Below are 27,199 nucleotides of genomic sequence, written 5' to 3'. Positions count from 1 at the left end.
TAAAAATGTTTTTGTTGTAAAACACCATTTTGTAAAAAAAAAAGTTATATTTGTATTATAGTAGTTTGATGTTTGAGTAAAAATATAAGGGGTCGCTAACTAGGGATGCAACGATTATAGATTTTGGTTGTGTGATTATTGTCTGAGAAATAAGAATTTATTCATTAATTTCAGAACACTACTATTTTAGAAAATCACATGAAAACTTATATTTTAAAGTGTTATCTATTGCTGCTCAGTAACATAATAATACGCCACAAAATAATAATAAAAAAACAAACAATAGTCCATTTCTCTTTGGACTAAAAATAAGTATGGTTGGTATCGTTTGGGGTTATTTTGATACTGGTGCTAAATTAATACTTTTAAAACGGTACAGGTGCCAAAACGATGCCTGAACCGATACTTTTGAGCCACAAAATTATTTGAAAAACTATATATTTTAATATTCTTGATTGAACATTATAATTGAAGTTTAAAGTATGCATCAATTCCTATTTTTAATATTGAATTGCAATAATATATTTTTTTGGATCATTTGTTTGTTAGACGTGACTATTACTGCGTTCTTTGCCTACTATATCTAAGCAACAAGAACAAAAGCATGACATCGACGACAGTGTCTGTATCCCTCAAAGTTGTTTAGAATTAAATGTTTAGAGATGGTGTGACCCAACACGTATCTATGTATGACTTTGATGCACCCCTTGATGTTTACGTCCTTGTCGCAGCACCAGTGGCACTGAAATTCATATGCTGGTTTGATTCGGTGCATACCGGTTACCTAGGTACCGGTGCCACAATAGCAGTGGGTTTCAATACCCAACCCAAAAAATAAGTAAAAAAATTTTGACATTTAAACATAAGTAGTAATTTTACACTGAATAAATCACAAAACAATAAATAAATAAAAATAAGAATAAAAAAAGGATTTGTCTAATGTAAATTTAAGCTACATAATAGCTAAGTATTTCCCTTTTAAAGACTACAAATGTAGTCAAAGGCTGCTGAACCTCTGTCTTTTGATCAATTATATTACAAAATTGTTTGGTATTTTTCATTGTGTATATTTTTTCTTTTTTGACCATAGTAAAAATGTTAATGTTCCATGCAAAGTATGAAGCTGAGAGGTCTGTTCTTGTCATGTGACTCACGGTACGCTTGTGACATTCTGTAAAGTTTAGATGTTTTCAACTAAGTACACCTGGAAAACGCAAGCATGTGAACAGCCCTAGTTGACAGCCTCAGCCATAGTTAATCCAGTGTACGTGCATATTAGCCTCGGTGTACAAGCTCAGAACTTTAAACTAGCGCACAGTTGGCATAACTTTGTTATTAGTTGCAGCAGTTTTCTTCCATGCAGAAATGCGGTATTGAGAAGCCTTTACAATTAATTAAACCGAATTTAAGCGCTGTTAATTGTGAAATTGGTTTAATCATTGTATTCCTATCGCTCACTGTATCAATTCTTTCACTGTTTTTTTATTTACATTTTTTACTGAAGATGTATATTTTACAATTAAATGTCCTATGTTGTGGCATAAGATGAAGATAAATGACACTTAATATTTTACAGATAGGGTGAGAGTGATTTATCTTCACTGTTGGACACTTATCTTCATATAGTGCTATGTATTTAATATGAAATTATAAATAATATTTTTTTTATCCATGACATGTTGGACTCCTTGTACATTTTCAATAAACAGGGGTGTCTCACCACAGGACAACAAAACGTAACAATTTTATAGTGGGACTGGTTAAAGTTAAATATGTGATTAATTCTGAGACAAAAACTTAACAGGGGCACATGATGGGCTTTACAGGGGGCTTCAGTCACATGATCTTGAGCGGGGTCCTTGAACTAATTAAAGTTTTCCATGAAATTGGCAAATTCAAAAGTTAGCATATACTGTAGTGTTACTCCAGAGGACATGGTTTCATTGATAAAAAAAGTCTGTGTTTTCAAAAATTAATAGATGAAAAAAAAAAGATTGCCATTTACTAAAACAGCTACTTGCAAAATTAGACCTGCGGTATTTAATAATGATTTTACAGTTTTCTTTTTAATTTATAAGATCTGTAATTTATTGAACTATGCTTTAGAGTCACACCATAGGACAGTTTTAAGATTTGACTCAAAAATGTTTAAAAAATTGTGTTAATATTATTATTATTATTATTATTATTATTATACATTTTTCCTCGTTAATTTATTTTATTATTATTATTAGTAGTAGTAGTAGTATTTGCTGGCATTGGGTGGGTTTGGGGTTTATTCGTTAAAATGTGAAAAACTTTAAATAAAGTATTTTAAAAAATTAATAGCACAGCGGTTTTTATAACGAGATCCATGAAAGACAAAGAAATGTTTGAAAAAAGAAAACTATTTAAAGCATTTTAAATGATGACAGTATTTATGATTTTTGATCAGTGATTTTTGTCATGTGTGACAGTGAAAATGCAATGCCACGTCAACAACCCAAATGCATTTGCAGTTCCTGGTTACCTTGTGTGAGTTGTGTTGGTCTGGTTACAGGCACTCCGTCGAGTGAACACAGGTGTCCGCAGGGGTCAAGGGTGACGACCCCTCCTCTGTTTTCAATCCTGCAATGTTCTGCTTCAATGCCCGGACCCTCAATTGTGATGTCCTGAGGTACAGGGGCGTCATCACAGCCTATGCGTGTCACTCCTGGAATTTAAAGACACTCGTTTTGTAAGTATGAGATTTGTGAGTTTAATTTGTATTAAAGTTGGCTGTAAGAAATGCAAGGCTACACGAGTCTGAGTTTAATCAGCTCAACTGTAAATCTTGCATGTTGTTCCGCTGTTCGTTCAGCCGACAGTTTTATTGAGTGCCGAAATATTCTCACCAACTGTGAGGCTTTACATCTTTGCCTCCTGGAGGCTTTTTTAATTGAATTTTGATGAAAATGCTCACTTTTAGAGTATTGAGGGATTTTCAGGTTAAGTTAAATCCTGATCAAGGATCTAGATTAAAAATTAGCTAGTACAAGTATAGTTATATGTGTATTTACAATGATTAAAAGTTGTGTTAATTCTATGTGGTATGATACATTATACTGTATGTTCTAAGCAGTGATGCAGATATATTGGTGAAATATTGTATATTTAAAGTCAAATTTATTAGCCCTCCTGTTACTTTTTTTCTTTTTCAAATAGTTCTTAATTTCTATAAATATTTGAAATGGATTTTTCACAGTATTTCCAATGATATTTTTTCTTCTGGAGAAAGTCTTATTCGGGTCCCACTTTATATTAAGTGTCATTAATTACTATATACTTGCATCAAGAAATAAATACAATGTACTTACTGTGCTCATAATGTATTTGAGAACACTTGTGGGGCTCTTGAGTTGGAAAAGGGGTAGGGTTATGGACATGTTTGGAGGTATGGGTAGGTTTAAGGGTGGGTTAAGGTGTAAGGGATGGTCAACAGTGTATTTACAAATGTAATTACAGAAATTAATTACAGATGTAATTGCATACAGGTATTTAATCAAGCATAAGTACACAGTAAATACACGTATTTACATGATAAGTACATTGTAAGTAATTATTAATTTTGGTGTAAGTGCATAGTAGTTAAGGACACTTAATATAAAGTGGGACCCTAATTTGTTTTATTTCGGCTAGTATAAAAGCAGTTTTATTTATTTTTTTAAAACCATTTTAAGGTAATTATTAGCCCCCTTAAGTAATTTTTTCCAGCTGTCTACAGAACAAACCACTGTTATACAATGATTTGCCCAATAACCCTAACCTGCCTAGTTAACCTAATTAAGCCTTTAAATGTCACTTTAAGCTATTATTATTTTATGATGATGAAAAAAGTTTGTCACATACACTTTTACATATAGCGAAATAAGACCCCTTCGACCATACACAAACATCACACATTTTAGGGGAAGACAGGTCAGACAAGAGGTAGCTTTAGAAAGAGGAAATAAGATACAATAGGTAAAAGGGAGGCGAAAAAAAAAAAGCCTTCCGCATTAGCTAATCATGATCCTCCAATCATATAATCTCCATCATTCCTCCCCTTCTCCTCCCCCTTTCAACGAGATTGGGTGGCATGGTGGCCCAGTGGTTAGCACTGTTGCCCTACAGCAAGAACGCCGCCGGCTCTGGTTCTCACCGGGCCGGTTGACGTTTCTGTGCGGAGTTTGCATGTTCTTCCTGTGTCTGTCCCTGGCTTCCTCTCATCGTCCAAAGATATGTGCCATATATAAACTGACTAAGCCAAATGGGCACCATAGCTCCCAGCATCAGTATTTTTTCGTTCTCAAAGTAGTTCACCTTAGCCACTTCATCGGGGGAGTTTTTGAGATCCCTGAGCTCAATCTCCCCTCTCGCTGTGCAAACAGGAGGGGGCCCTGGGCTCGAGGATCTCTTGAGCTTAGGGTTCCCTACCGGGACAGCATGCCAAACAAGCTTATTATAAATCATCAGCTAAGTGTGAACTCTTGAAACAGAAATTGTGGAAAAGATATACAGGGGGGCTAATAATTCAAGAGGGCTAATAATTCTGACTTCAACTGAATTATATATAACGATATGTGATACGCCATGCATTGTTTATGTCCATTGGTCTACTTCAGATGCATGCAGATTACATTTTGTAAATGATTTTAGGAAAATGAGTTTTTTTTGCCATTTACTACAGTTAAATCAGTGTTTTGTTTGCCTTTTTTGTTGTAATCAGACTCAGGAAAAATCATATAAAATTGTATACCGTGTTTATTGGCCTATATATCAGTTATCAGCTTAATCACTTATATATCAGTTTTATCACTTAAAATTTCCATCAGAAATTTTCCATTCTTGTTTTTAATAATAGCCATTATTGTTTTATTTAAGTATTTTATATTCATTTTGTTTTTTTAGAATAACATTTAATTGTCATCTGCCAGTAAATAGGTTGAAGATCTAAATTGTAATAATGAGATGTGAGTTTTTCAATGCTTTGGTATACAATTCTGAATATTTAGCAATTTTGCATACTTCTCTACAGTCACCAATGCTAGATCAAAATTTTCATAGCATTTTTCCAAAGAATGAGGTGTGTGTGTGTGTGTGTGTGTGTGTGTGTGTGTGTGTGTGTGTGTTTTAAATCTTCACTCTCCTCTGACCTCTGCTGGCACACGCACTCAACCAGTGACGCAAGTCGCCCCATTACCGATTGACTTCAACACCTCACAGTCTATTACTAGCGGAAATGGTCAAATATTTGCTCTTTTTATATCAAAACATAATTAACCTGCCTTGAAATAGCAAGCCTAAACCGATCTTTGTGTGTGTTTGGTTCTGCAGTAATAACTGTGACTTTATTGCTCATCCCCGCTGGGAGGAAGTCAGCTTGACTTCTTGTCCTGTCTCTATTCTTATAGGTTACGTACTTCATTTCCTGCGCCATTCTCAGATTGCATTCCACTGTTTACTATAGTGACCGTGATAAGATGAGCGAAGAATGAGCTTAATGTGTGCAGAAGTGAACAATCTTGACAGCATAGAATCCAGGGATGGAACAATTACTGGTTTCACAATTAACCCTAGTAAAAATTTCTGAAGGTTTATTGGTGTAAAACCAGTAATGGGGATACTGTTCCAAATTTTAATTATCATTAAAGGAATACATTTCACCTAAAAATGAAAATTGTCATCATTTACTCATCCACTATTTGCTCAAGATATATATATATATATATATATATATATATATATATATATATATATATATATATATATATATATATATATATATATATAGATATAGATATAGATATATATATATATAGATATATATATATATAGATATATATATATATATATATATATATATATATATTGATATATAGATATATTGATATCTAGAAGATATATTGAAGAATGTTGGGGAAATGTTTTTTCTGCTTTTCCAACATTCTTCATAATGTTTTGTTTTGTGTTCAACAAAAGAAATACTTGCCACTTCAATGTGAGTAAATTGTGAGTACATTTTCATTTTTGGGTGAAATATCCTTTTAAAATCATGTTTTGGAAAACCCTGCTCAGCCAAAATCCGTTTTTTTTTTGCAGATGCAGCATGCTGTCTATATGGGTGGACATATTCTATATCCCACTTGTAATTAATGTGAATTTTCCCCATAAAAAGTGTGACATTTAAGAAAATATACATTTATTGTACCTTTATCCCATGCAGAATTTCACAATTAAACTGTAAACAATTAGGTGGACATAAATAAAAATGTTTTAAAATCTCATGTTTATTATCTTAATACTAATTTCCTCCAATTCCATTTGAAATACATTCAATATCTGAGACGCATCACAAAGCTGCATTTGAATAAAGCGAGAGTACAGTGTTCATGGTGATACAAGAGACCCTGTAAAGTTTTCTAAATCATTGCTGTTGAAGCCATTGTATTATGTATACTTTACTTGTGTGGTTTTTATATGTACATTGATTCTTATTTAAGGTGCGAAGGGTTTGCAAAATTTCAAAATCCCTGGTAGCCTTCAGATTTTTCTAACCCCCAAAAAATTCAAGTGACCTGAACAGAAAAGACATTATTTACCAAATAAAATCAACTACATAAATTTACTAAAAAAAATATATATATAATTGAATTCATTATTGGCTACATACTCTAGATATGTTTTGAAAATTACACATTTATTTAATGTTATGGTAAAAGTCATGTGAAAACCTAGTAGGATTACCTTTTATTTATTTATTTTTTATCTACTTGGTACCAAAATACTGGTTCTTACGCGTAAATTCAAACACATATTGATAGTGGTTCCTTGATGCATCAAAATTACATATAATATAAAAACCCAATATTTGAGAGAATGCAAAACCACTGAAGTAAGCTATATTTTACTTCTCATTAAGATGGTAAATAAATGATAAGAGCAACGGACAGGGTGAATCAATATATGATAGCATGGCTGGAAAACATAATAGCCCCGGGATATCAGGCTAGCAATATTGCGAGCCCTCTACTGTTAATTAAAACCTACATTCAGAAAACTTTTTCCTCACAGAGATCCACATCAATATTCTTTTATGATCATAAAAAATCATAGAGGAGCAAAAATTATATGTTGTTTATTATTTTTCAGATATAATACAGAAATTCTTTGTTCTGTTTAAATATTTTCATCTCATTTTAACATAACAGTGATAATACCGATAACTGATATGTAGTTTTCCCACTGTTACATCTCTAGTGTAATCAGAGACAGGTGGACCCTCTTTAAGGCAAAGACTAAATAAAACACACCTGCTTCCGGCATAGGGAATATTAGATTAGAAAACCCCTATCCTTCCTTCTCCTTCCTTTACGATAACCAAACCTCGCCAACAACAACAACAACAACAAAAAAAAAGCCACATGGATCCACTATTTCATGAAGGCACACATAGATGGAGGGTCTTCTTTCTAGATATTCTTTGCAGGCTATTGTTCATGGATATTTGAGTTTGTGTGTGTGTGTGAGGGAGGGATGATCGTGTGATAAGAAAAATCAAACAGAGACACAAAAGCTCATACCCTCTTTTAGCGGTAGAAGTGTAATGGCCACACTGAGTCTTCCACTGCCCAGACTGACCAGATGAGGGGTTGCAGTTTGTACCTTCAGTCCTTTTCCTGTATCAATCAGGTCCAACGGTGGACTCTGAAAAAAGTATTCAAGTTCATTAGAAGTTCCTGAGTCAAAATAAAGGGCTCAAATATGGGCTGCTTACTCTAGGAGAATTGAAGCTCTGGTCTGACTCGGGTTGGAGGATACTTGCAGGACAGTTTGCCTCTGTATCCTGTACCACACAAGGAGAACAAAGAGCTCATATGTTTAAATGTACACATACTTGTTGTATAATTTCGAATATAATTGTCAAGAGATTTACAGACTTTACTCCCACGTTAGAATTGTTTTTGTTTTAGGTGGAGTAGAAATATGTTAAGTTATGTTCATGGTTTTGTCATCCAAAAAGTGTGCAGACATTGTCCAAAAAAAGTATAAATAAATAATATAATCATAAATAAATGAATAGATAATTACAGTTTTTCTCAATTGCTAAAACACTAAAACCCTTTGGCTGAACTAAGTTCTCTGACCTCATTTAGCTAATTGTGCAGTCTGTTGTCAATATATTAAACCATTTCACATGGTAAAACAATGTGCAGATCTAGACTTTTCAGCAAAACTCTAAACACATTTTCAAAACACATTCAGCACTCTAATGCACATGTCATTCTGGTAAACACAAGTAGCAACAATCAAATACAAACAGAGAAAATATGTCATTAATTAAACACAACCACTCAAAATTGATGTCACATTTTTCAAATGATGTGACACAACCCATAAGTCAACAGGTTGTTGAAGGTGGGAAGAAGAGCGTCTAAGCATGATTAGAAAAAAAATACACTGCAATGGGCAGTTTATGAACTTGTACCTCCCTACTCGCATGTACTGAATCCGATAGAGTAGTTTTATGGAAAGTGTATGATAGAGAACCCTAGACCAGAGTAAATCTGCCACAAGTCATGGATTTAGCATGGGGTGATATATAGGTGAGAATAATGTCAGGGCTGTATACGGCACACAAGAGGTTTCCTTCCCCGTTGCTTTAGAAGAGACAGTATTGTGATGTCGATTAAGTGTTCTGGCCTGACTCAGCACAAAGACGAGAAGCAAATTGATCACGTTTCTACCTTTTTGTCCCTTTTAATATTGTATTGCCTTAAACATTGAGATTTAAAAAGTTCTTTTCCCTGAGAACTATATGTTTTGAACCATGTGTTTTCTGTTTTGTGTTGTATTGTTTACTGCTTGATAGTGTATGTCATTTTGATTACTTATTGTTTGAGAGCAGTGCTTGATTTTGAACACAGGTAAAACTGTTTTGAATCAAAAGTTTCATTTTGCAAGAGAAGTCAGAGGTTTTGTAAATAGTGCTTGCTTGAAGATAAGGTTTGGTGTTTAATGGTGTAAGAAAATGGAGCAAGGGTTCAGAAATTGTGTTTTAGCAATCGTGACAATTTGTAATAAGTATACGGTTCCAAATAAGGGCGAAAATGAATTTGTATTCTTATGCTTATCATAGGGGCATTTATTTGATCATAAAACTATTTAAAATAAAGGTTTTCTATGCAGATTTAGTTCTAAAGCTTTCAGAGAAGGCTTAAACATCTAGTTTTACTTTTGGAATAACTAAATCTGATTTGCACCTCAAATATAAACATAAGTTTGCATGGTGGAAAGGGAACGAGAAAGAAAGAACGAAACAAAGAAAGAAAGAAATGTCTAATCAACTAATGCCTAATCAACTGTCTAATCAACTAATGCCAAATTCTTACTGTATTTCATGTAGCAACCATCGCAGCAATTTCTGGCAGCCTTAAACTTCTATTTTATGGAGAAGAGCAGCATGAACATTCATCACAATTCATTTTCCCCCCATGGAATAGAAGTTGGAGAGGTATGAAGGTAAGTAAATGATTAACTAACCCCTTAAAATGACCCTAATCAACTGCATTGTCCACTCACTTCAGTATGATGTTTACAAAAACACACTTCAGCCCACATCAGCAAACACTTGCTGGCTCTCTGTCAGTTCTAGTTTGAACACCACTGACTGAATCCAGATAAGGCAAAAGCTATTATGTTTAATGGCACACCAGTAACAAGATAGTAGTTCAGAGACCCTCACAAACAGCCCCTGAGGGCCATAAACATCAGAGTGAACACACTCGCAGTCTCTAATCCAGCTTTACATGTTACACAGGTCACAATGTGTGTGAAAACCAGTCCACAGGGGACAAAAAACAACAGAGAGTGGGAGGAAAAGGCAGGAATGTTCCATGCCTACTATTTCCCACGAGTCATTGGGAGTGTTTGGCATACCATGCCAGTGGAGATGTAGTGAGAAATGGCTCTTGCCACCCTAGAGTTAGCATACAAAGGGGCCCAGACGTTTAAGCTAACCTCACTCACCCACAAACACATGCACATGAAGACTCTGAACACCAAATGAGGGTTTTAGGCATCAAAACAATGTGTAATTTAGTTCTTTTCCCAGTGTATGTACTGTTTATTTATTTTCCCCCTCATCAACAAATGGCACAGACAAAAATAATTAATAATTGTTTATTTATGATATTTTTTGTCGGACATATTTAGAACAAGAATTTAAGAATCAGTTCAGTATACAAATGAATGTTTATATTAATCACTTGTCAGTTTAACTTAATTCAAATAGTCTTTAACTCACATACAAACACATATTTAGGCACAATTAATGTATTAATTTCAACCAGGTAGGCTAAACCTCTAACCAAATGGTTTTAGATGCCAGCTTAAAACAAATGGTTTTCGATCACATTTTATTGTACAGCACATGTATGTACTTATTTTAAAAAGTATATAATGGACCTATATAGGGGGTTGAGGTCGTTAGTTTCAGGGGTAGTTTAAGTTATAGTATAGTTATTACACAGTAGTTTTCTGAACCATTTCTGGAGCAAGTTTTATTATGGTATATTTACATTATTGTATGAAGTCACAATGTGAGCCAATTTCCGCTATCTTTAAAATGATGAAAAATATATTTTTATATATTATGCAATGGCAATTATACATTTAATTGTTTTTTAATTCATTCTCGCCATCCTCATTCCCGCTCGGCCTGAGAGGAACTTCTGACCATTACTGCCTCACGCTGTTCCTGTTTCCTCAGATACAAAACTGACTTCCTGAATGAGGTCACTGCTGTTCAAACACCCTCATTTCCAATCCACACGTCAGGGTCCAATCAGAGCACCCACAGCCACACTTCTATACTACTGTTCATCATACTGGTAACATGTTAACAATAAAGTCCTGTTTGTAATTTTGACCACTTAAAATTTTTTTAAACAGTCACAAATGTAGCCCCCTTAAGACATCATGTTGACTATATACACTTCCTGAGAAAAGTCTTGTCGCCTATTCAGGTTTTAGGAACAATAAATAATAACTTGACTTCTAGTTGATCATTTGGTCTCGGACGTGGCTTATATGAAAGGCAAAGGCCTCTAGATTATGCTTATTTTACCCAAATAAAATATGATCTTGCCTTGATTTTTAATGATTTAATTAGGACAGTAAGGTCTGACATTGCTTAGACAAAAGTCTTGTCACTAAACAGAAATAAATGTACAGTATAGAATATAAAGTCATGGTGCAGTGGAAAAAGAATTAATATTGAGTATGACTCCCATGAGCTTGAACAACTGCATCCATACATCTGTGCAATGACTCCAATAACTTAACTTATTAATAAAAATAAAGTCATCTGGAATGACAAAGAAAGCGTTCTTGCAGGACTGCCAGAGTTCATCAAGATTCTTTGGAATTATCTTCAATGCCTCCTCCTTCATCTTACCCCAGACATGCTCTAAAATGTTCATTTCTGGTGACTGGACTGGCCAATCCTGGAGCACCTTGACCCTCTTTGCTTTCAGGAACTTTGATGTGGAGGCTGAAGTATGAGAAGGAGCGCTATCCTACTGAAGAATTTGCCCTCTCCTGTGGTTTGTAATGTAATGGGCAGCACAAATGTCTTGATACCTCAGGCTGTTGATGTTGCCAACCACTCTGCCGATCTCTCGCACGCCCCCATACTGAATGTAATCATGATTTTTCCTTCACCAAACTTGACTGATTCATGTGGGTTCCAATAGGTTTTCTGCAGTATTTGTGATGACTGGGATGCAGTTCAACAGATGATTCATCGGAAAAATCTACCTTCTGCCACTTTTCCAAAATATCAACTAAAAGTCAAGTTATTATTTGTTGCTCTTACAACTGGGATCGACGACAAGACTTTTGTCAGGTAGTGTCTTTGCAACTACATCCCAACTAGGAGTTGTTTTATTGATGACATTATAGTGACTATAATGATTTTTGCACGTCAGCTTATTCTATTAAGCTTATTCACAACCCTTAACTATCTACTAATACTGCAATGAGAGTTAGTTGATAGTTTGCATATCTTGGATAACAAAATGTTTAAAAGGCAGCTATAAAATAAAGTGAAACCAAAATGTTTTTTTTCTTCATTTAGTACTGCCTAATAAAGGCATGTGGTAAAACAAACATTTACATTTGTAATAATAAAATTAAGCAAATATCTAATAACCAAACACTGAAGGAATGGGAAAAATGTCAAACATTTTTTAGGCATGCTTATACTGTTGAAAGAGTCTTTAAAATTTACAAATATTTTTGAAGGACTCCTTTTCTCAACAAACACACAGTCGTTTTAAATTGTACACAGACCGCCAGTTAAAAGTACAAATCAACACAGCATTTATTTGAAATAGAAATCTTACTCACTTAGATTAATTTATTACATTTTTATGCAATTATGTGTTTGACCCCAAATCTTTGAACGGCAGCATACACTGTAAAAAATATGTTCATTAACTTTAATATAACCGTGAATTTTAACAAGCCATAAAACCCAACCGTCAACTCAAATGAAATGAGTGTAGTTTAAACAAAATTTACTGTAAGTTAATTCTACTCATGTAAAAAGAGTTTTGAACTCAGTGTTGAAGTTATTGAGTAAATAAAGTAATTAAGTGTTGATTAAGCATTAATAATGTACACCTGCTACTAACTAATTAACTCATTATATCAACTTAAATGGAGTAAGTTCACAGTACTCATATAGATTAGTTATATAACTCAAATGGTTTGTAGCAATCGGTTTCCTCAAATGGTTTGAGTTGCCTTAACTTACTGGGTTTTACAGTACTTGATTGGTTTGAGTTATCTTAATTTAAAGGGTTTTTCTTTGCACAATTTGCTTCATTTACTCAAATGGATTAAGTACACAGTACTCTTTAGGATTTTTTTTATTTAAATGGTTTGTAGAAATCGGTTTCCTCAAACGGTTTGAGTTGCCTTAACTTGGTGGGCTTCACAATACTCAATTGGTTTGAGTTTTCTTCATTTATTGGGTTTTTCTGTGCTCAAATTGTTTCGTGTACTCAAATGGATTAAGTTCACAGTACTCATTAGGATTAGTTTTTGATCTTAAACTGTTTGTAGCAATCGATTTCCTCAAACGGATTGAGTTGCCTTAACTTGGTGGGTTTTACAATACTCAATTGGTTTGAGTTATTTTCATTCATTGGGTTTTTCTGTGCTCAGATTGTTTCGTGTCCTCAAATGGATTAAGTTCCCAGTACTCATTAGGATTAGTTTTTGAACTTAAATTGTTTGAACCTCAAATGGTTTGAGTTACCTTAACTTATTGGGTTTTACAGTGCAGAAATTGTCCATAGCTCTTTATTTACAGGTATTTTCAGTATTTTTTTGTAATGAATTATATGACCTTGCACTCTCCTCTAAAAAATTAACTCTACAGTTTAACAGAGTGACTGACTTTTATTGGCATTTTAATAGAGTTTAAAACACTATATTATATTGGATTTTCATATAAATGATTGGTACATAAACAGGTAATGAGCTGCTGTTAGATTACATTCTGTTATATTACATGTTATATAAGTAGATAAGCTTATTTAGATAATCTTATTTATACCATAGCCTCACCTGATTTAAAGTAAACATGAAATAATCTCTTTTCACTGAGGTTAATTTCCTTTTTTTTTAAACCGCATGGTCAACTGGAAGTTCTATGAGACTTTTAACACCCTTTAAGTTCCCAAGAGGGCACTTGACTTTTACATGACCTACTTTATAGTTCAACAACAACTGCACATGAACCATAAACCCCCTCCTCAACTCTCTTTGCCCTGTTTTCTTGACAGGTAGACAGGCCTGTTCCTGCAGGAATGTCCCAGTATTTTGCTTAGGAGAATGGCTTAGGTATGTCACCCCAGGATCAAAATACCAGCTACATTCCTCTCTAGCACCTCTCCGTCCAATCAGCTCGTAGGATTACAGATGTGGGCGACTGTGAAGCGATAAGGGCAGGTTTGCTATTTACACGCTGGAAGATCTTTGTTCGGTGACCCTGACTATGGCTTTAATCATCAAGACCTCTTGATCCAGGTAATGTTCAGGCATGTTTAGGCAGCTGACAAACAAGCCAGATTGTTCATAAAGACTGCAGGTTTTTTACACGCCGGAAAGAAATCAAAAGGGGGAAGGAAGAGGGGGGCGAGTGTTAATTTGAAAACAACATTAATTTTATGAGCCACTGAGACAGGATGAGAGATTAAACGGCAGAAATACACACACACACACACACGCGCACACACACACACAGAAGAATATTGAGACATCAAATCTATGATGGAGCGAGCAAGGCCAGAATTTGACACAAAAGGCTTTTTGAGACTTTGTGCTTTTGCGCAAGACACGATGTGGGAGGACATTCCTGAAAACTCAGCTGTAGCACACATGGGACGATCAAAGAAGCATCGCACATTTCAAAGTCTCACTAGAGCTGCAGGACGGGTGGTGACGGCCACAAACAAGGTTAGCATTTCGGCAGACGGGTGGGAGATTTAAAAAGGGAAACGGTCTGTCAGCCTTCCCCTGTTTTCATTCCTTTCCCCCATCAGATATATCACGATCACTGGCAGAAACACGCTCGCTTTCCAGGTCATTTCCAAATGCGTTTGGCGTGGGCTGATCTTGGTTGTGATGGCTGGGTTCATCTTTCTGCCCTATATATACGAGCTGTGACCAGAATGGGAATCTAGCTTAAAACTATTGAAAAAACCAATGAAAAAAAGATTCATTGTTAACATCTGTTCCTTTTATTATCAATTCCCAGTTATGCCACTTAAGACCTACAGTTTCTCTTTTAAATTTTCTTCGTAGTGTGAAAAACTTGAATTATCTAAAAGGACATTTCCCATTCATTTTCAGGAATAGAAGTTTCTACAGGTGTAGAAGGCTCTTCATGGAAGCATCAATGGCAGTTAAAATGTATAGTGTGATCAGTGTAGTCTGATATAGGTCTTTTAGAGTGAATCATTCATTTTCCTTCAGTTTAGTCCCTTATTATAAATATAATAATGATAAATATGATAAAGGGGTCGCCACAGCGGAATGAACCACCAACTTTTTCCAGCCAATTTGAATGTTATCACTCGAATGAATGGGCATTATCAGTGGTCCCTGATAGATATGGGCTAGTAGGGGCCTTCTGCGCCAAACCCGGTGTCCTGGTCAAATTCCCTCTCAGCCTTTAACCATCATGGCCTCCCAAATATCCCCATCCAACGAATTGGCTCTCCACTGTCTCTCCACTCCCCCGAGCGCACTGGTGCCTTTTTAACCTTTGGCTGCCATCGCATCATCCAAGTGGATGCTGCACACTGGTGGTGGTGTATGGAGATCCTGCACCGTCCCCCCCCCCATGATTGTGAAGCACTTTGGGTGTATGGCCATACACAATAAATTCGCTATATAAATAGACACATTACATTACATGACTAGTAGGCTCAGAAGGCTGTTATCATCCATCCACGTGATTAATAGAATTATTTATATTATTTATTAAATTTGCCATTAATTGTATTTTATTAACGTCTAAAATAACAATAGATAGACACATTAAATTACATTACATTACTAGTAGGCTAAGAAGGCTGTTATCGTCCATCCACGTGGTTAATGGAAACAGATCTGGATTTGGAGTCTTCTCTATTACTAAAGCTGATTAACCATGTGGATGGATGATAACATCCTTCTGATCCTACTAGAAGGCCCATACTGGCCCATATCTATCAGCTGATAGTACCCATTCAATCGAGTAACATTCGAAGCAGGTGCTATTCCCGCATATGCTTTTCGCAATAGATGCCCTTCCAGACGCAACTCATTACTGGGAAACACCCAAATACTCTCGCATTTACCCATACACTCACATACTACTGGCAATTTTGGTTACCCAATTCACCTATAGCACATGTCTTTAGACTGTGGGGGAAACCGGAGCTAAAGTGAATCATTTAGTCTAAATTGTGAATATGTGACCGTTATGAATTATTTTAGGTGCAACAAATGTAAACTGTGGTCTAATTCATGAATGAATCAATGTTGAGAACACATTGCTTTCAGTGTAGTCTTGAAAAACAAGACTCTTATGAGCCGGTTCTCTTATTGAATAGTTCAAAACGCATTTTTAGATTACACCTGACGATCCTTCACTGAACTGAAGTAATTAGAGCATTGGCTGGATCAACATCTGACTCACTGAACTGCAAAATATGATCATTTGCTTTGATGAGTATCCAAATTTCAGAGAGAACAATTGAAGAGATTTTTATATCCATTCTGAACATAGTCTTATATCCAAGAAATGACATGAATGCAGGCTTTGTGTCTCCTCTAAATGTATCGTATCATATATTAAACAGATGTCATGTCAAGCTTACGTTTTATTAGGATTTAGCATCATTTTATTAAAGGCCACACACTTGCCTCCTAAACAATGTCAGCATAGAAAGCTCATCAGATCTCTCAAAGGTGGCAAAGCAGCGCTGCTTATTTAGTCCTGTCTGTCACATGTGACAATGATCTCATTGTGCCTGGACCTCAGCTTAATATGGGATCCCCTTCATGGCATGCAGCTCATTTAAGATGGCGTGGACACTCAATGATGCAAGATCTTTTAGGTAGACAAACCACTCTCTGTTCTGGGTTTTCTCTGCTTCCATATATGAGGCCACTGAAAATCATTATGTTGCACGAGGAGGGCGATGTCGGTGGCGTTATGTTTAAAAACAACAATAGTTAGCTATAAAGACCGTAATTACGATAGCAATTTGGAACTTTTTGTGGCAGGACGGCGAACATGACTCGCGGATGTTTTCTTTTTCAATTAACAACTTGACGGATTGAATACATAATTTGCCTGCACCATTAAAATGCATGCTTTTTTAAATGATCTGAAAAAACATATTAAGACCGCTCAAACGATTAGCCCCAAATTCCGAAGTGAACAAATGAAAAAGTGGAATGTTGTTACAGCTGCAGGAATAAGAACCGAAAGGAAATCCACGTTAGGCTGCAAAACCTTACGTAATATAATTTTAACAGTATTCCTCTAAACCAGAGATTTCTTTTGAGGACACTTTACTGTCTTTTTAATAGTCAAGCCACTCTAAAAGATCAGTATACCCTGCTAGAGTACAAATCGATGTTGTTCTCTGACTTTCAACTTTGTATGATTGTCTTGTTTTTGTTTATTTTCTAAAATGTTGACATTACAATAACACTCACTATATCCATCTGCATTCTGCCTATAATTCAGTAGGCTGTTTATTAATATTTTTATTCATTTATTAATACATTTTTCTTTGTTAATAATTCTAAATAATAGTATATAAACTCACCGGCCACTTTATTAGGTACACCTGTCTAACTGCTTGTTAACGCAAATTTCTAATCAGCCAATTACATGGTAGCAACTCAATGCATTTAGGCATGTAGGCATGGCCAAAACCATCTGCGAAAGTTCAAACTGAGCATCGGAATAGGGAAGAAAGGTGATTTAAGTGACTTTGAACATGGCATGGTTGTTGGTGACAGACAGGCTGGTCTGAGTATTTCAAAAACTGCTGATCTACTGGGATTTTCTCTAGGGTTTACAGAGAATGGTCCAAAAAAGAGAAAATATCCAGTGAGTGGCAGTTCTGTGGATGCAAATGCCTTGTTGATGCCAGAGGTCAGAGGAGAATGGCCAGACAGTAACTCAAATAACCACTCGTTATAACAGAGGTATGCAGAAGAGCATCTCTGAATGCACAACACGTCCAACCTTGAGGCAGATGGGCTACAGCAGCAGAAGACCACCCAAGATGCCACTCCTGTCAGCTAATATCAGGAAACTGAGGCTACAATTTGCACAGTCTCACCAAAATTGGACAATAGAAGATTGGAAAAACGTTGCCTGGTCTGATGAGTCTCGATTTCTGCTGCAACATTCAGATGGTAGGGTCAGAATTTGGCGTCAACAACATGAAAACATGGATACTTCCTGCCTTGCATCAACGGTTTAGGCTGGTGGTATAATGGTGTAGGGGATATTTTCTTGGCACACTTTGGGCCCAATACTACCAATTGAACATCGTGTCAATGCCACAGCCTACCTGAGTATTGTTGCTGACCATGTTCATCTCTTTATGACCACAGTGTATTTATCTTCTGATGACTACTTACAGCAAGATAATGTGACATGTAATCAATAGTAAGGTGTACCTAATATAGTGGCCGGTAAGTATATAATTATAATTCAAACAACAGTATATATATATTTCTATCACTTAGGAATCACACTTGTGATCCTTGGTAGTTACAGCAGATTGAGAATAAGCATATAAATTTGCATTCGATATATATTTTTTACAATTGTCTAGAGATGATCAAAGACCATTTAGTCTTTTTAAATCATACCCAAACTAACAATTGCCATAAAAGTCACATCATTTCATGCAGTGCCATTTAAAAAAGTTTCAAATATCACTTTTTTTGTGAGAAGACCACCAAAGGGTAAACATAAAGTTTAGTCTTTTGCATCAATGGTTTTAAGATCCTTTAACATCCATAAATAATTTCCAATGCAAAAAGTAGGAAAATGTTCTTTATGTCAATAAAATGCTGTTCAAGATCATTAAAAGAGCTGTTCACTGGAATGTACTTTAAGAGTTTTGTGGCTTTGAAAGCTCTCTGTTGAAACCAAGAGTATGACTTCAGGCAGATGTTTGTTAAATTCAGCCAGACTTCATACACATTTTGCTAGCCACAGGGGGTATATTTATTAAAAGAATCATCACTCAGCACATGTGATTACTGTCTCTGTGGCATCTGCACAGTAATCAACAATGATTTCACACCTGTTTATCACAGAAAGCTCTTTGAGTCAGCTGGATTGCAGATTAACACACCTCAGCCAAATTGTGCAAAGTTCAATGTTTTCACAACTACAGTGTCTGGATCACTTGTAGCATCTCTCTCCGTCTGTGTTTATTTCTTTTCATCCTCTCGCACTGACTCATGAAATAATTGCTGCTCTTATGCATGTTACTCAGAGCAATTGTGTGCTGAGTGTAAAAGACGGTGTTTTACAACCATAACATCTGGTTTGAGGGCTCTAATGTTGTTTTTGCACTGTAGATGTGCCACTTTTTTCAGTTGAGTTTGATTGATGAGTCTTTTTAGAGACAATGCAATCTGCAGTCATGTCACAAGTTCATAACCTGCAGGTTATTTCAAATGTGGGCTATTTCATTGTCTATGATGTTGGATGTTTACTGTATGATGCCTATCTCTCAGTCATGAGTCATGTGTCAGTGCCAGTGATGAATTCAGTAGACAAAACACATCTAGAACCAAGAGTCGGTCACAGATTAAAGTCAGAGTTCTCTCAAACATTAAAAAAATAAATTCTATATAAAACCTCAATGTATCGACTCATAGGTATTACTTTTGTTTTGTCTATATATGTCTTTTAGCCACCACAAATTGCTGGTAGCCATTGGCTTGCATTTTATGAATCACCAAAGACCTAGTTTTTATTAAAATTTTCTAAATGTGGAGAAAAACTGTCTCCTACAGCCAGGATGGCCTGAGAATGAGTAAATGAACAGCAAATTTTCATTTTGGGCCTGTTAAGGTGACTGCAGCTGCAAAATAAATAAACACTAGCAGTCCAATTTATCAGTTTTTTTATCCGCTATATAAGCAAACAGGTATTGAGTGGTTGTTCAGTTAGGGACACTAAAAAAAAAAGATCATATTTTCAATTTATTTGGTATTTATATTTACAGTTATTGACTGTAATTCAAATTTAATTCTGCAGTATCATTACACCAAGCACTCAGTTAAGTTTTATAAATATAAAAGTTCACATTTGCTGTGATGGAAATGAAACTAGATAAAAAAATAAATAAATCAACAGCTGGGACAGCAGAGAGACGTTTTTTACATTCGCTATATATATATATATATATATATATATATATATATATATATATATATATATATATATATATATATATATATATATATATATAGGTGTCATTACCGATCCGCAACAATCAGAAGAATTCATTACCATCACACTTCATTATCATGATAATATATACATCACACATATATAATAAAGTTAGTAACATATATACAGAATATATAATTAAAGAAATAACTCCATCTTCCAGTTTTTCAAGAAATTTGTTTTCCCCAATTTAAGACTCACGGGGACTCCATCAGCTTAATTTGAAAATAGGATTGATTAAATGTTTACTTCAGGGTTTATATTTGCAGATTAATCAAATGACTAAAACAGGGAAAAAAGTAAACTCTCACCATTGCTGAAACGACGTCTGTCATCTCGTATGGCTGCTCCAAACACACACACTTACTGAAGATGCGTTGCGCTCTTCTCCAAATATACTCTGCTCAAAAATGAAACTAGCGAAACAATATGATCCAAATAATTAGATCCCAGAGTGATTAAACATGTCCAGCAGTGGCTCTTTGGTGACTTTAAAGGCGCTGTCCTGACTGCTGTCGCTCTTGGCCAGCGGCGGCTCCGCTGTGCTGTGGAATGCGCAACAGCTGGAACCAGAACGTGTGGTGATCTGCGCATGCGTACGGAAGACCGCGGCGCGTGCACTTCAACTAGCACTGACAGTTTGATGCGCACAGGTCAAGACATTCACCAAAGCAGCAACTTAAAAGGTGACACATTATCTATAGAGTATTCTTAATATAAATGCACTTTTTGTCGTTATTGATTGTCACAATGTTATTATAAAGCTTCTTGCTGAGAAATGAGTACTGTAAGTGGACTGACGGATAGTAGCGTACACATTTTTAATGATTTAATTAGTATTTTGGGGCTGCATTATTGTTGTTTGGGGTAGCACGGTGGCGCAGTTGGTAGTGCTCTCGCCTCCCAGCAAGAAGGTCGCTGATTCGAGCCTCGGCTGGGTATAGATGAATTGGGTAAGCTAAATTGTATGTGTTTGGGAGTGTATTGGTGTTTCCCAGTAATAGGTTGCAGCTGAAAAGGCATCTACTGGCTAAAGTTGCGTTTCATTCCGCTGTGGTGACTCCATATTTGAATTTTTGTAATTTAAATTATTTAATATGTCATCAAATAAACCTAAAACGTTCGTTTGTTTTTGTTTTGTAAACTAATGTTAATGAATGACATTTTATTGGTAGTTTCTGTAAATGATTGTAAAAAAAATCCTTATTATTGCTCAGACAAATATATATATACAATTAAACAGGACACACTAATGTATGGGGAAAATGAATTAAACTGTAGTTTTGATGCTTGTATTGATCTCTTTTTATTTCTGACCCTTGCATAAAGATTACACTGTCTAAAACCCTCAAAGTTAAGGTAACTCAAACCATTTGAGGAAACCGATTGCAACAATCCATTCAAGATCAAAAACTAATCCTGATGAGTACTGTGAACTTAATCCATTTGAGTAAACGAAGCAATTTGATCCCATAATAAAACCCAATAAATGAAGAGATCTCAAACCAACAGAATACTTTAAAATCCAACAAGTTAAGGCAACTCAAACCATTTGAGGAAACCAATTGCAATAAACCATTTTAGTAAAAAAAACTAATCTACATGAGTACTGTGAACTTACTCCATTTAAGTTGAAGTAATGAGGTGATTAATTAACTCATTACCTTCAACACTGAGTTCAAAACTCTTTTCAAATGAGTAGAATTAACTTTCAGTCAGTTTGAGTTAACTACACTCATTTAATTTAATAAAGCTGACTGTTGGGTTTTACAGTGTACTAATGTTCAAAGATGCAGATTTGTGCTAATCTTATGATGCCAGTTTTCTAGTTTGTTGTGTCCATTTATTGGTCATTTCTTATTCCTTTTTTATTGCTTTTAGTCTTGATCAACGTTATTTATTCTTCTGACTGCATCATTCCTCACCAACATCCTCAACCTGCCTGCAATGCATGTGGTGAGTATTCTTGGTCAAATATCCTCAAATGGATTGATGAAATAGATAAAATATGATCAAATTAAGCACGCTTCATTTTCAAAAGGTTAAACTGTCTGCTCAAAATATTCACTGTAAAACTATTTTTTAAATCAACATAAATAGTCTACAATTTGTGTAATACATTCTTAACCTCCACCACTCACACTCATCAGTTTGTGATTAGAGATCATGTGTCGCTGAAATCTTTTGGTAAACAGGATGTTCCAGCGCATGCTCTCCCAGTTTTCCTTATCTCAGAAATAAGATGAATGTCGTTTGCTATACAAAGTGTACAACTATACCTCATACCTATATGCTATACCTCAGTGTACAACTGCATCGCATATACAAATATAGTCTCAATAACAGAGATTTCATTGGCAGTTGGTGCTTGCTAACAAGTTAACAGTGTCAAACTATGTTGTTTTTTTAGTGGCTTTTCCCATATTTTGATCCTAATTCAGTGTGTGTAATGCAAGTTTCATAATTCACAACACTCGTGCGCACACACTTTTTCTAAAAACATGATCAATATGTTACCCTGAACCAAAAAAGTAATATTTTTTATGCCAAACATGCATTTTATGGGTAAAAATTATCACTTTTTCTATTATGTCAAACGTTAAAATATTAAGTTGCATGTTTCTTAACAGTATTCTGTTAATTTCCTACTGTAAATATATCAAAGCTCAAGTTTAAATGTGATTTTCTCAGTATTTTAAGTTTTTAAACCCTCAGATTCTGGTTTAAGTTACTTTTTGATTAATTTTATTGCAAGTAAATAAGGGATACATATTTATATTTAGACTTGGTACATCAACAGTGGTGGAAAGAGTACTGAAAAAGCATACTCAAGTAAAAGTACCATTACTTGTCTAAAAATGTAGTGTGAGTATCTGTTGTAAATATTACTCAAAGTATGAATAAAAAGTAGACCTTTCAAGAGTAGTGAGTATTACGCTGTAAAAAGCTGATGCATTTACATGTAATTTGTGGATGTGTGTAAACGAAACATTCTGTTGTGCGTTTATTATTGCCCAGCAGGCACACAACATCATAAGACGTTAATATTAGGTTAGATTTAGGTTGTGATGTTTGGTGATCAAAATTCAAGTCTAGCCAGCGTCTAAAGACAACGTTATTTTGATGTCCAATAACGATGTCAAATGACGTTGATAATTGGTTGACTTTAGGTTGTGTTAGAAACTGGCCAAAATCCAACGTCGAACCAACCAACATCATAAACCAACGTCATATTGACATCAAATACTGACATTTATTCTTCAGGTATGGCAACCAAAATCCAACATCTGATAGATGTCACAGTTGTAATGTCCACACAACATCAAGCTGTAACATCAACGTTGATATTTGGTTGTTTTTAGGTTGGTTGTTGGACATGGACATCGGCCTGACGTTGGGTTCTGATGTCAACCTAATTTTCATTTCCAAACAAAATGTCCCCATGATCTGATTGACGCTTTGTTCCTGCTGGGTGTTAAATGCCATTTTGGTCATCATACAGTAAACATCTGTCATCTTCTCATCAGTGACATGCATCTAAACAGTCTCTGGGTCAATGCGTGTAAAGATTTTGCACATCTTCTTGGACACTTTTAATGCTTCCAAACAGTTTGCTGCGATTATAAATCGCCCATGTCTTAAGGAAGTTCAGTATGATGTGATTTACCCTCTATGTGCGATTTGATTGGACAGAAATCACATGACTGATTTTTCTAATCCCCATAGACAGGAAAAAATAAAGTAGTGACTGCATGTTAAAGGAATTAAGTGGAGTAAAAGTGCCAAGACTCCACTAAAAATGTGCTCAAGGGAAAGTAAATGTACACATTCCTGAAACTATTTAGTAAATCACAATTCCTGAGAAAACTACTCAATTACAGTAGTTTGAGTATTTGTAATTAGTTACTTTACACCACTGTGTATAAATCTATCTCTTCTGATCTGATCATCTCTTTTTAGATCACTTTTATGAGAGAGATTCTATGGACCTGTGTATGTACGGACTTTTTTTCTGAAATCTTTGAATTGAATATTATAAAATAAACGTTAAAACAATTCAGCTTATAACGTTTTCTAAAAGAAAAGACCCAAATCCTTCTATGAATCTTTATTGTGCACGTGTCAGTCATCTTTTTGTACCCTCCATAAAATCAAGAATATTTTGACTGTATGCATAAAAATGTATATAGACTAAAATAATGTCTTTAATTTATAGAAATGGGGAAATCCTGTTATTTGCTCAGTCACCTGCTCTATAATGAGTTATTACTCATTACTAATACTCAAATGACACATAATTGTCCCTTGGTTCACCCTGGAGACCTGGAGAACCCAGCAGAACCCTCAGAAACAGAAGATATATGAGTGTTAAGTGAGTTAGAGAAAACATTGGAGGATGTCCACTGTGGCAGTCCTTTCCCACAAGGCCACAGCGGTGCGTAATTACACTGCAGTTTGTGTCCCTTTATTTAAGTCACTGCATTGCTGCCGACATGAAAAAACAACTCCTGACATTCTTTCATGATCTGGAATGAAGTAAAAAGGGGGAGTGAAGAAAGGGAGAGCCCAGAGTATGAAAGAGAGGATGGAGAGAAGGAATTTTGTTTGTTAAGGTCTTAAAAAGACCACTGGTGCTCACTTGGAATGAAATGAAGAATGGCAGAGTGTAAAATTGCAGCAGGCCAGAAGCTTCTAAACATTTTGCAAGATGTTTTTCAAGGCTTGGAATTGCATGTGAAATCAATATGATGTTTAAATGGTAGTGTTTATATATGTTTTTTTTTTTTTAAAGTTAACAAATGGAAATAACAATGTCCCAATATGTTTTGAATAATTTTGGTGTTGCCCTGACAAAATAGCCAAAAAAAAAAAAAAAAAAAAATAGCCCCCTTATTATATTTTATTACAACCATATATTTGACCCTGGATGACAATAACAGTCTATAACTCTGTATATATTTTTGGGAAAAACCAAGAATACATTGTATGGTTAAAATGTTGACATTTTTATTTTATGCCAGAAATCATTAGGATATTAAATATACTAAGTAAAGATCATGCTCCAATGAGAAAATTAGTACATTTCCCACTGTAAATATATTGGAGCTTATTTTTTTGTTTGTTAATATAAATTGCTAATAACTTTATTTGAACCACATTAATAATGATTTTCTTAATATTTAGATTTCTTTATCTGAATATTTTTAGATTTTCATATATTGTCCTGTCATGACAACCCATATCAGTGGAAAGCTTATTTATTCCTCTCTAAAATAATGCACTGAAAGAAATTACTTTTTGGTTTAGTAAAATGGAATAAATTTACTGTCATACAAGGGTGTAGATTAGCTCTTGACATTGGTGGGGATAAACATCCCAGAGCACATGCATTGAACAGCATATCTGTTTTAGAAACATGAATAAAGTACTTAATCATATAAAATAAACACATAATAATATAAATAACAATCACGTCCCATGTTGTAAAAGTCAGTTTACATGATTTTACTGCAGTCGGGTTTTGAGGAGGTATGACTGTAGAGAAATTTAGAGATGTGTGACACAATTGAACTGTTTTATCCCAATTATTGTTTTTCATAATCATGGAGGACAAAATTGAAACCGGATTTCGATTAATTGCACAGTCTTGGTTAATAATATTACGATGAACTTGTAGCAAACTTGACTTTGTGCACGTGTAGGTTACTAAGGGTTGATGGAGCATTATTTTATTTTGAAGTCGATTAAATTATTGATAGGGACATTTCAATATTGGTGGGGACACGTCCCCTCCATCCATGCCAATCCTACACCCTTGCTCTCATAATTTTAAAATTGTGATATTAAGTGTCAAGGATAACTAGAACTTAAGTAAATATTTTATATCTACACATTTACTTGATGCAATAAATGAAATGAGTGAAAAGAGTTATATATTAATATTAATTTACTTGTAATTTGTAAATATTTTCTAATGGTTGCAATTAAGTAAATTTTAATAATGGATATGTCGTAATGTACAGTTGAAGTCAAAATTATTAACCCCCCTGAATTATTAGCCCCCCTGTTTATTTTTTTCCCCAACTTCTGTTTAACGGAGAGAAGATTTTTTTTTCAAAACATTTCTAAACATAATAGTTTAAATAACTCATCTCTAATAACTGATTTATTTGATCTTTGCCATGATGACAGTAAATAATGTTTTACTAGATATTTTTCAAGACACTTGTATACCGCTTAAAGTGACATTTAAAGGCTTAACTAGGTTAATTAGCTTAACTAGGCAGGTTAGGGTAATTAGGCAAGTTATTGTATAACGATGGTTTGTTCTGTAGACTATCGGGAAAAATATAGCTTAAAGACGCTAATAATTTTGACTTTAAAATGGTGTTAAAAGAAATAAAAACTGCTTTTATTCTAGCTGAAATAAAACAAATAATACTTTCTCCAGCAGAAAAAAATATTATTAGACATCCTTGCTCTGTTAAATAATTTAGGATATATTTAAAAAAGAAAAAAAAACTTAAAAGAGGGGCTAATAATGTTGACTTTAACTGTAAATTTCCCAGTATGCTTTGCATAGGATTAAATGAAGAGGATAATTTTCTGAAAATAAAAGCAGTCTTAGGTGTTTAAATTTGAGAGAAAGATTTGTTATTATTTAATCATCGTTAGTTTGAAGACGAAGAAGAGTTTTGAATAAGTTTTTTAGTTTTGAGGTTACCACCTTGCAGAAGAGCAGCACTCATTCTTTAGGTTTTGGCATTTTTATTATTAACATTAATGTTTGACACTTTGCTCAAAGAACCATTACTGCGCTAACACTAGCTCTGAGATCAGTAAGCGTTTTTAAAGTAAAAGTGATATTGGGTTTAATTTGATTAAAAAAAGTGAAATTACACATTCCAAGTCAGTGGAAATGTGTGTCTTAATTTAAGTAATGCCAAATATACTAATTTGTAATTAATAAGATTAATTTAAATGGATTAAATCAATGTACCTTCCGCTAAATCAAGAACTTGTCATTACTTGATTAATGTAAATTTACATTTACATTTAGTCATTTAGCAGACGCTTTTATCCAAAGCCACTTACAAATAAATAAATATAGACTCAAAAAATAATCAGTTATCTTTTATATAA

At 34.6% G+C, this 27,199-nt stretch overlaps 1 protein-coding gene across 4 annotated transcripts in view; it reads right to left on the bottom strand.

Moving 5' to 3' along the window:
* Positions 1–20,605, bottom strand: part of phldb2b (pleckstrin homology-like domain, family B, member 2b) — a 75,388-nt gene extending 54,783 nt beyond the window's left edge. For all 4 annotated transcript variants that reach the window (XM_056450334.1, XM_056450336.1, XM_056450337.1 and 1 more), the window contains exons 1-4: positions 20,368–20,605; positions 7,775–7,843; positions 7,581–7,704; positions 2,510–2,692 (exon numbers count right to left, since the gene is read on the bottom strand). In XM_056450334.1, coding sequence (XP_056306309.1) covers positions 2,510–2,692; positions 7,581–7,704; positions 7,775–7,843; positions 20,368–20,391 — 400 coding nt within the window. In that variant the 5' untranslated portion in view covers positions 20,392–20,605. The remainder of the gene's footprint in view (positions 1–2,509; positions 2,693–7,580; positions 7,705–7,774; positions 7,844–20,367) is intronic.
* Positions 20,606–27,199: the final 6,594 nt, after the last annotated feature.

The sequence above is a fragment of the Danio aesculapii genome, chromosome 24, assembly GCF_903798145.1.
Source record: "Danio aesculapii chromosome 24, fDanAes4.1, whole genome shotgun sequence".
NCBI lineage: Eukaryota > Metazoa > Chordata > Actinopteri > Cypriniformes > Danionidae > Danio > Danio aesculapii.
Note: the sequence above shows the minus strand (reverse complement) of the source record. Positions and strands in the feature narration are given on the sequence as shown.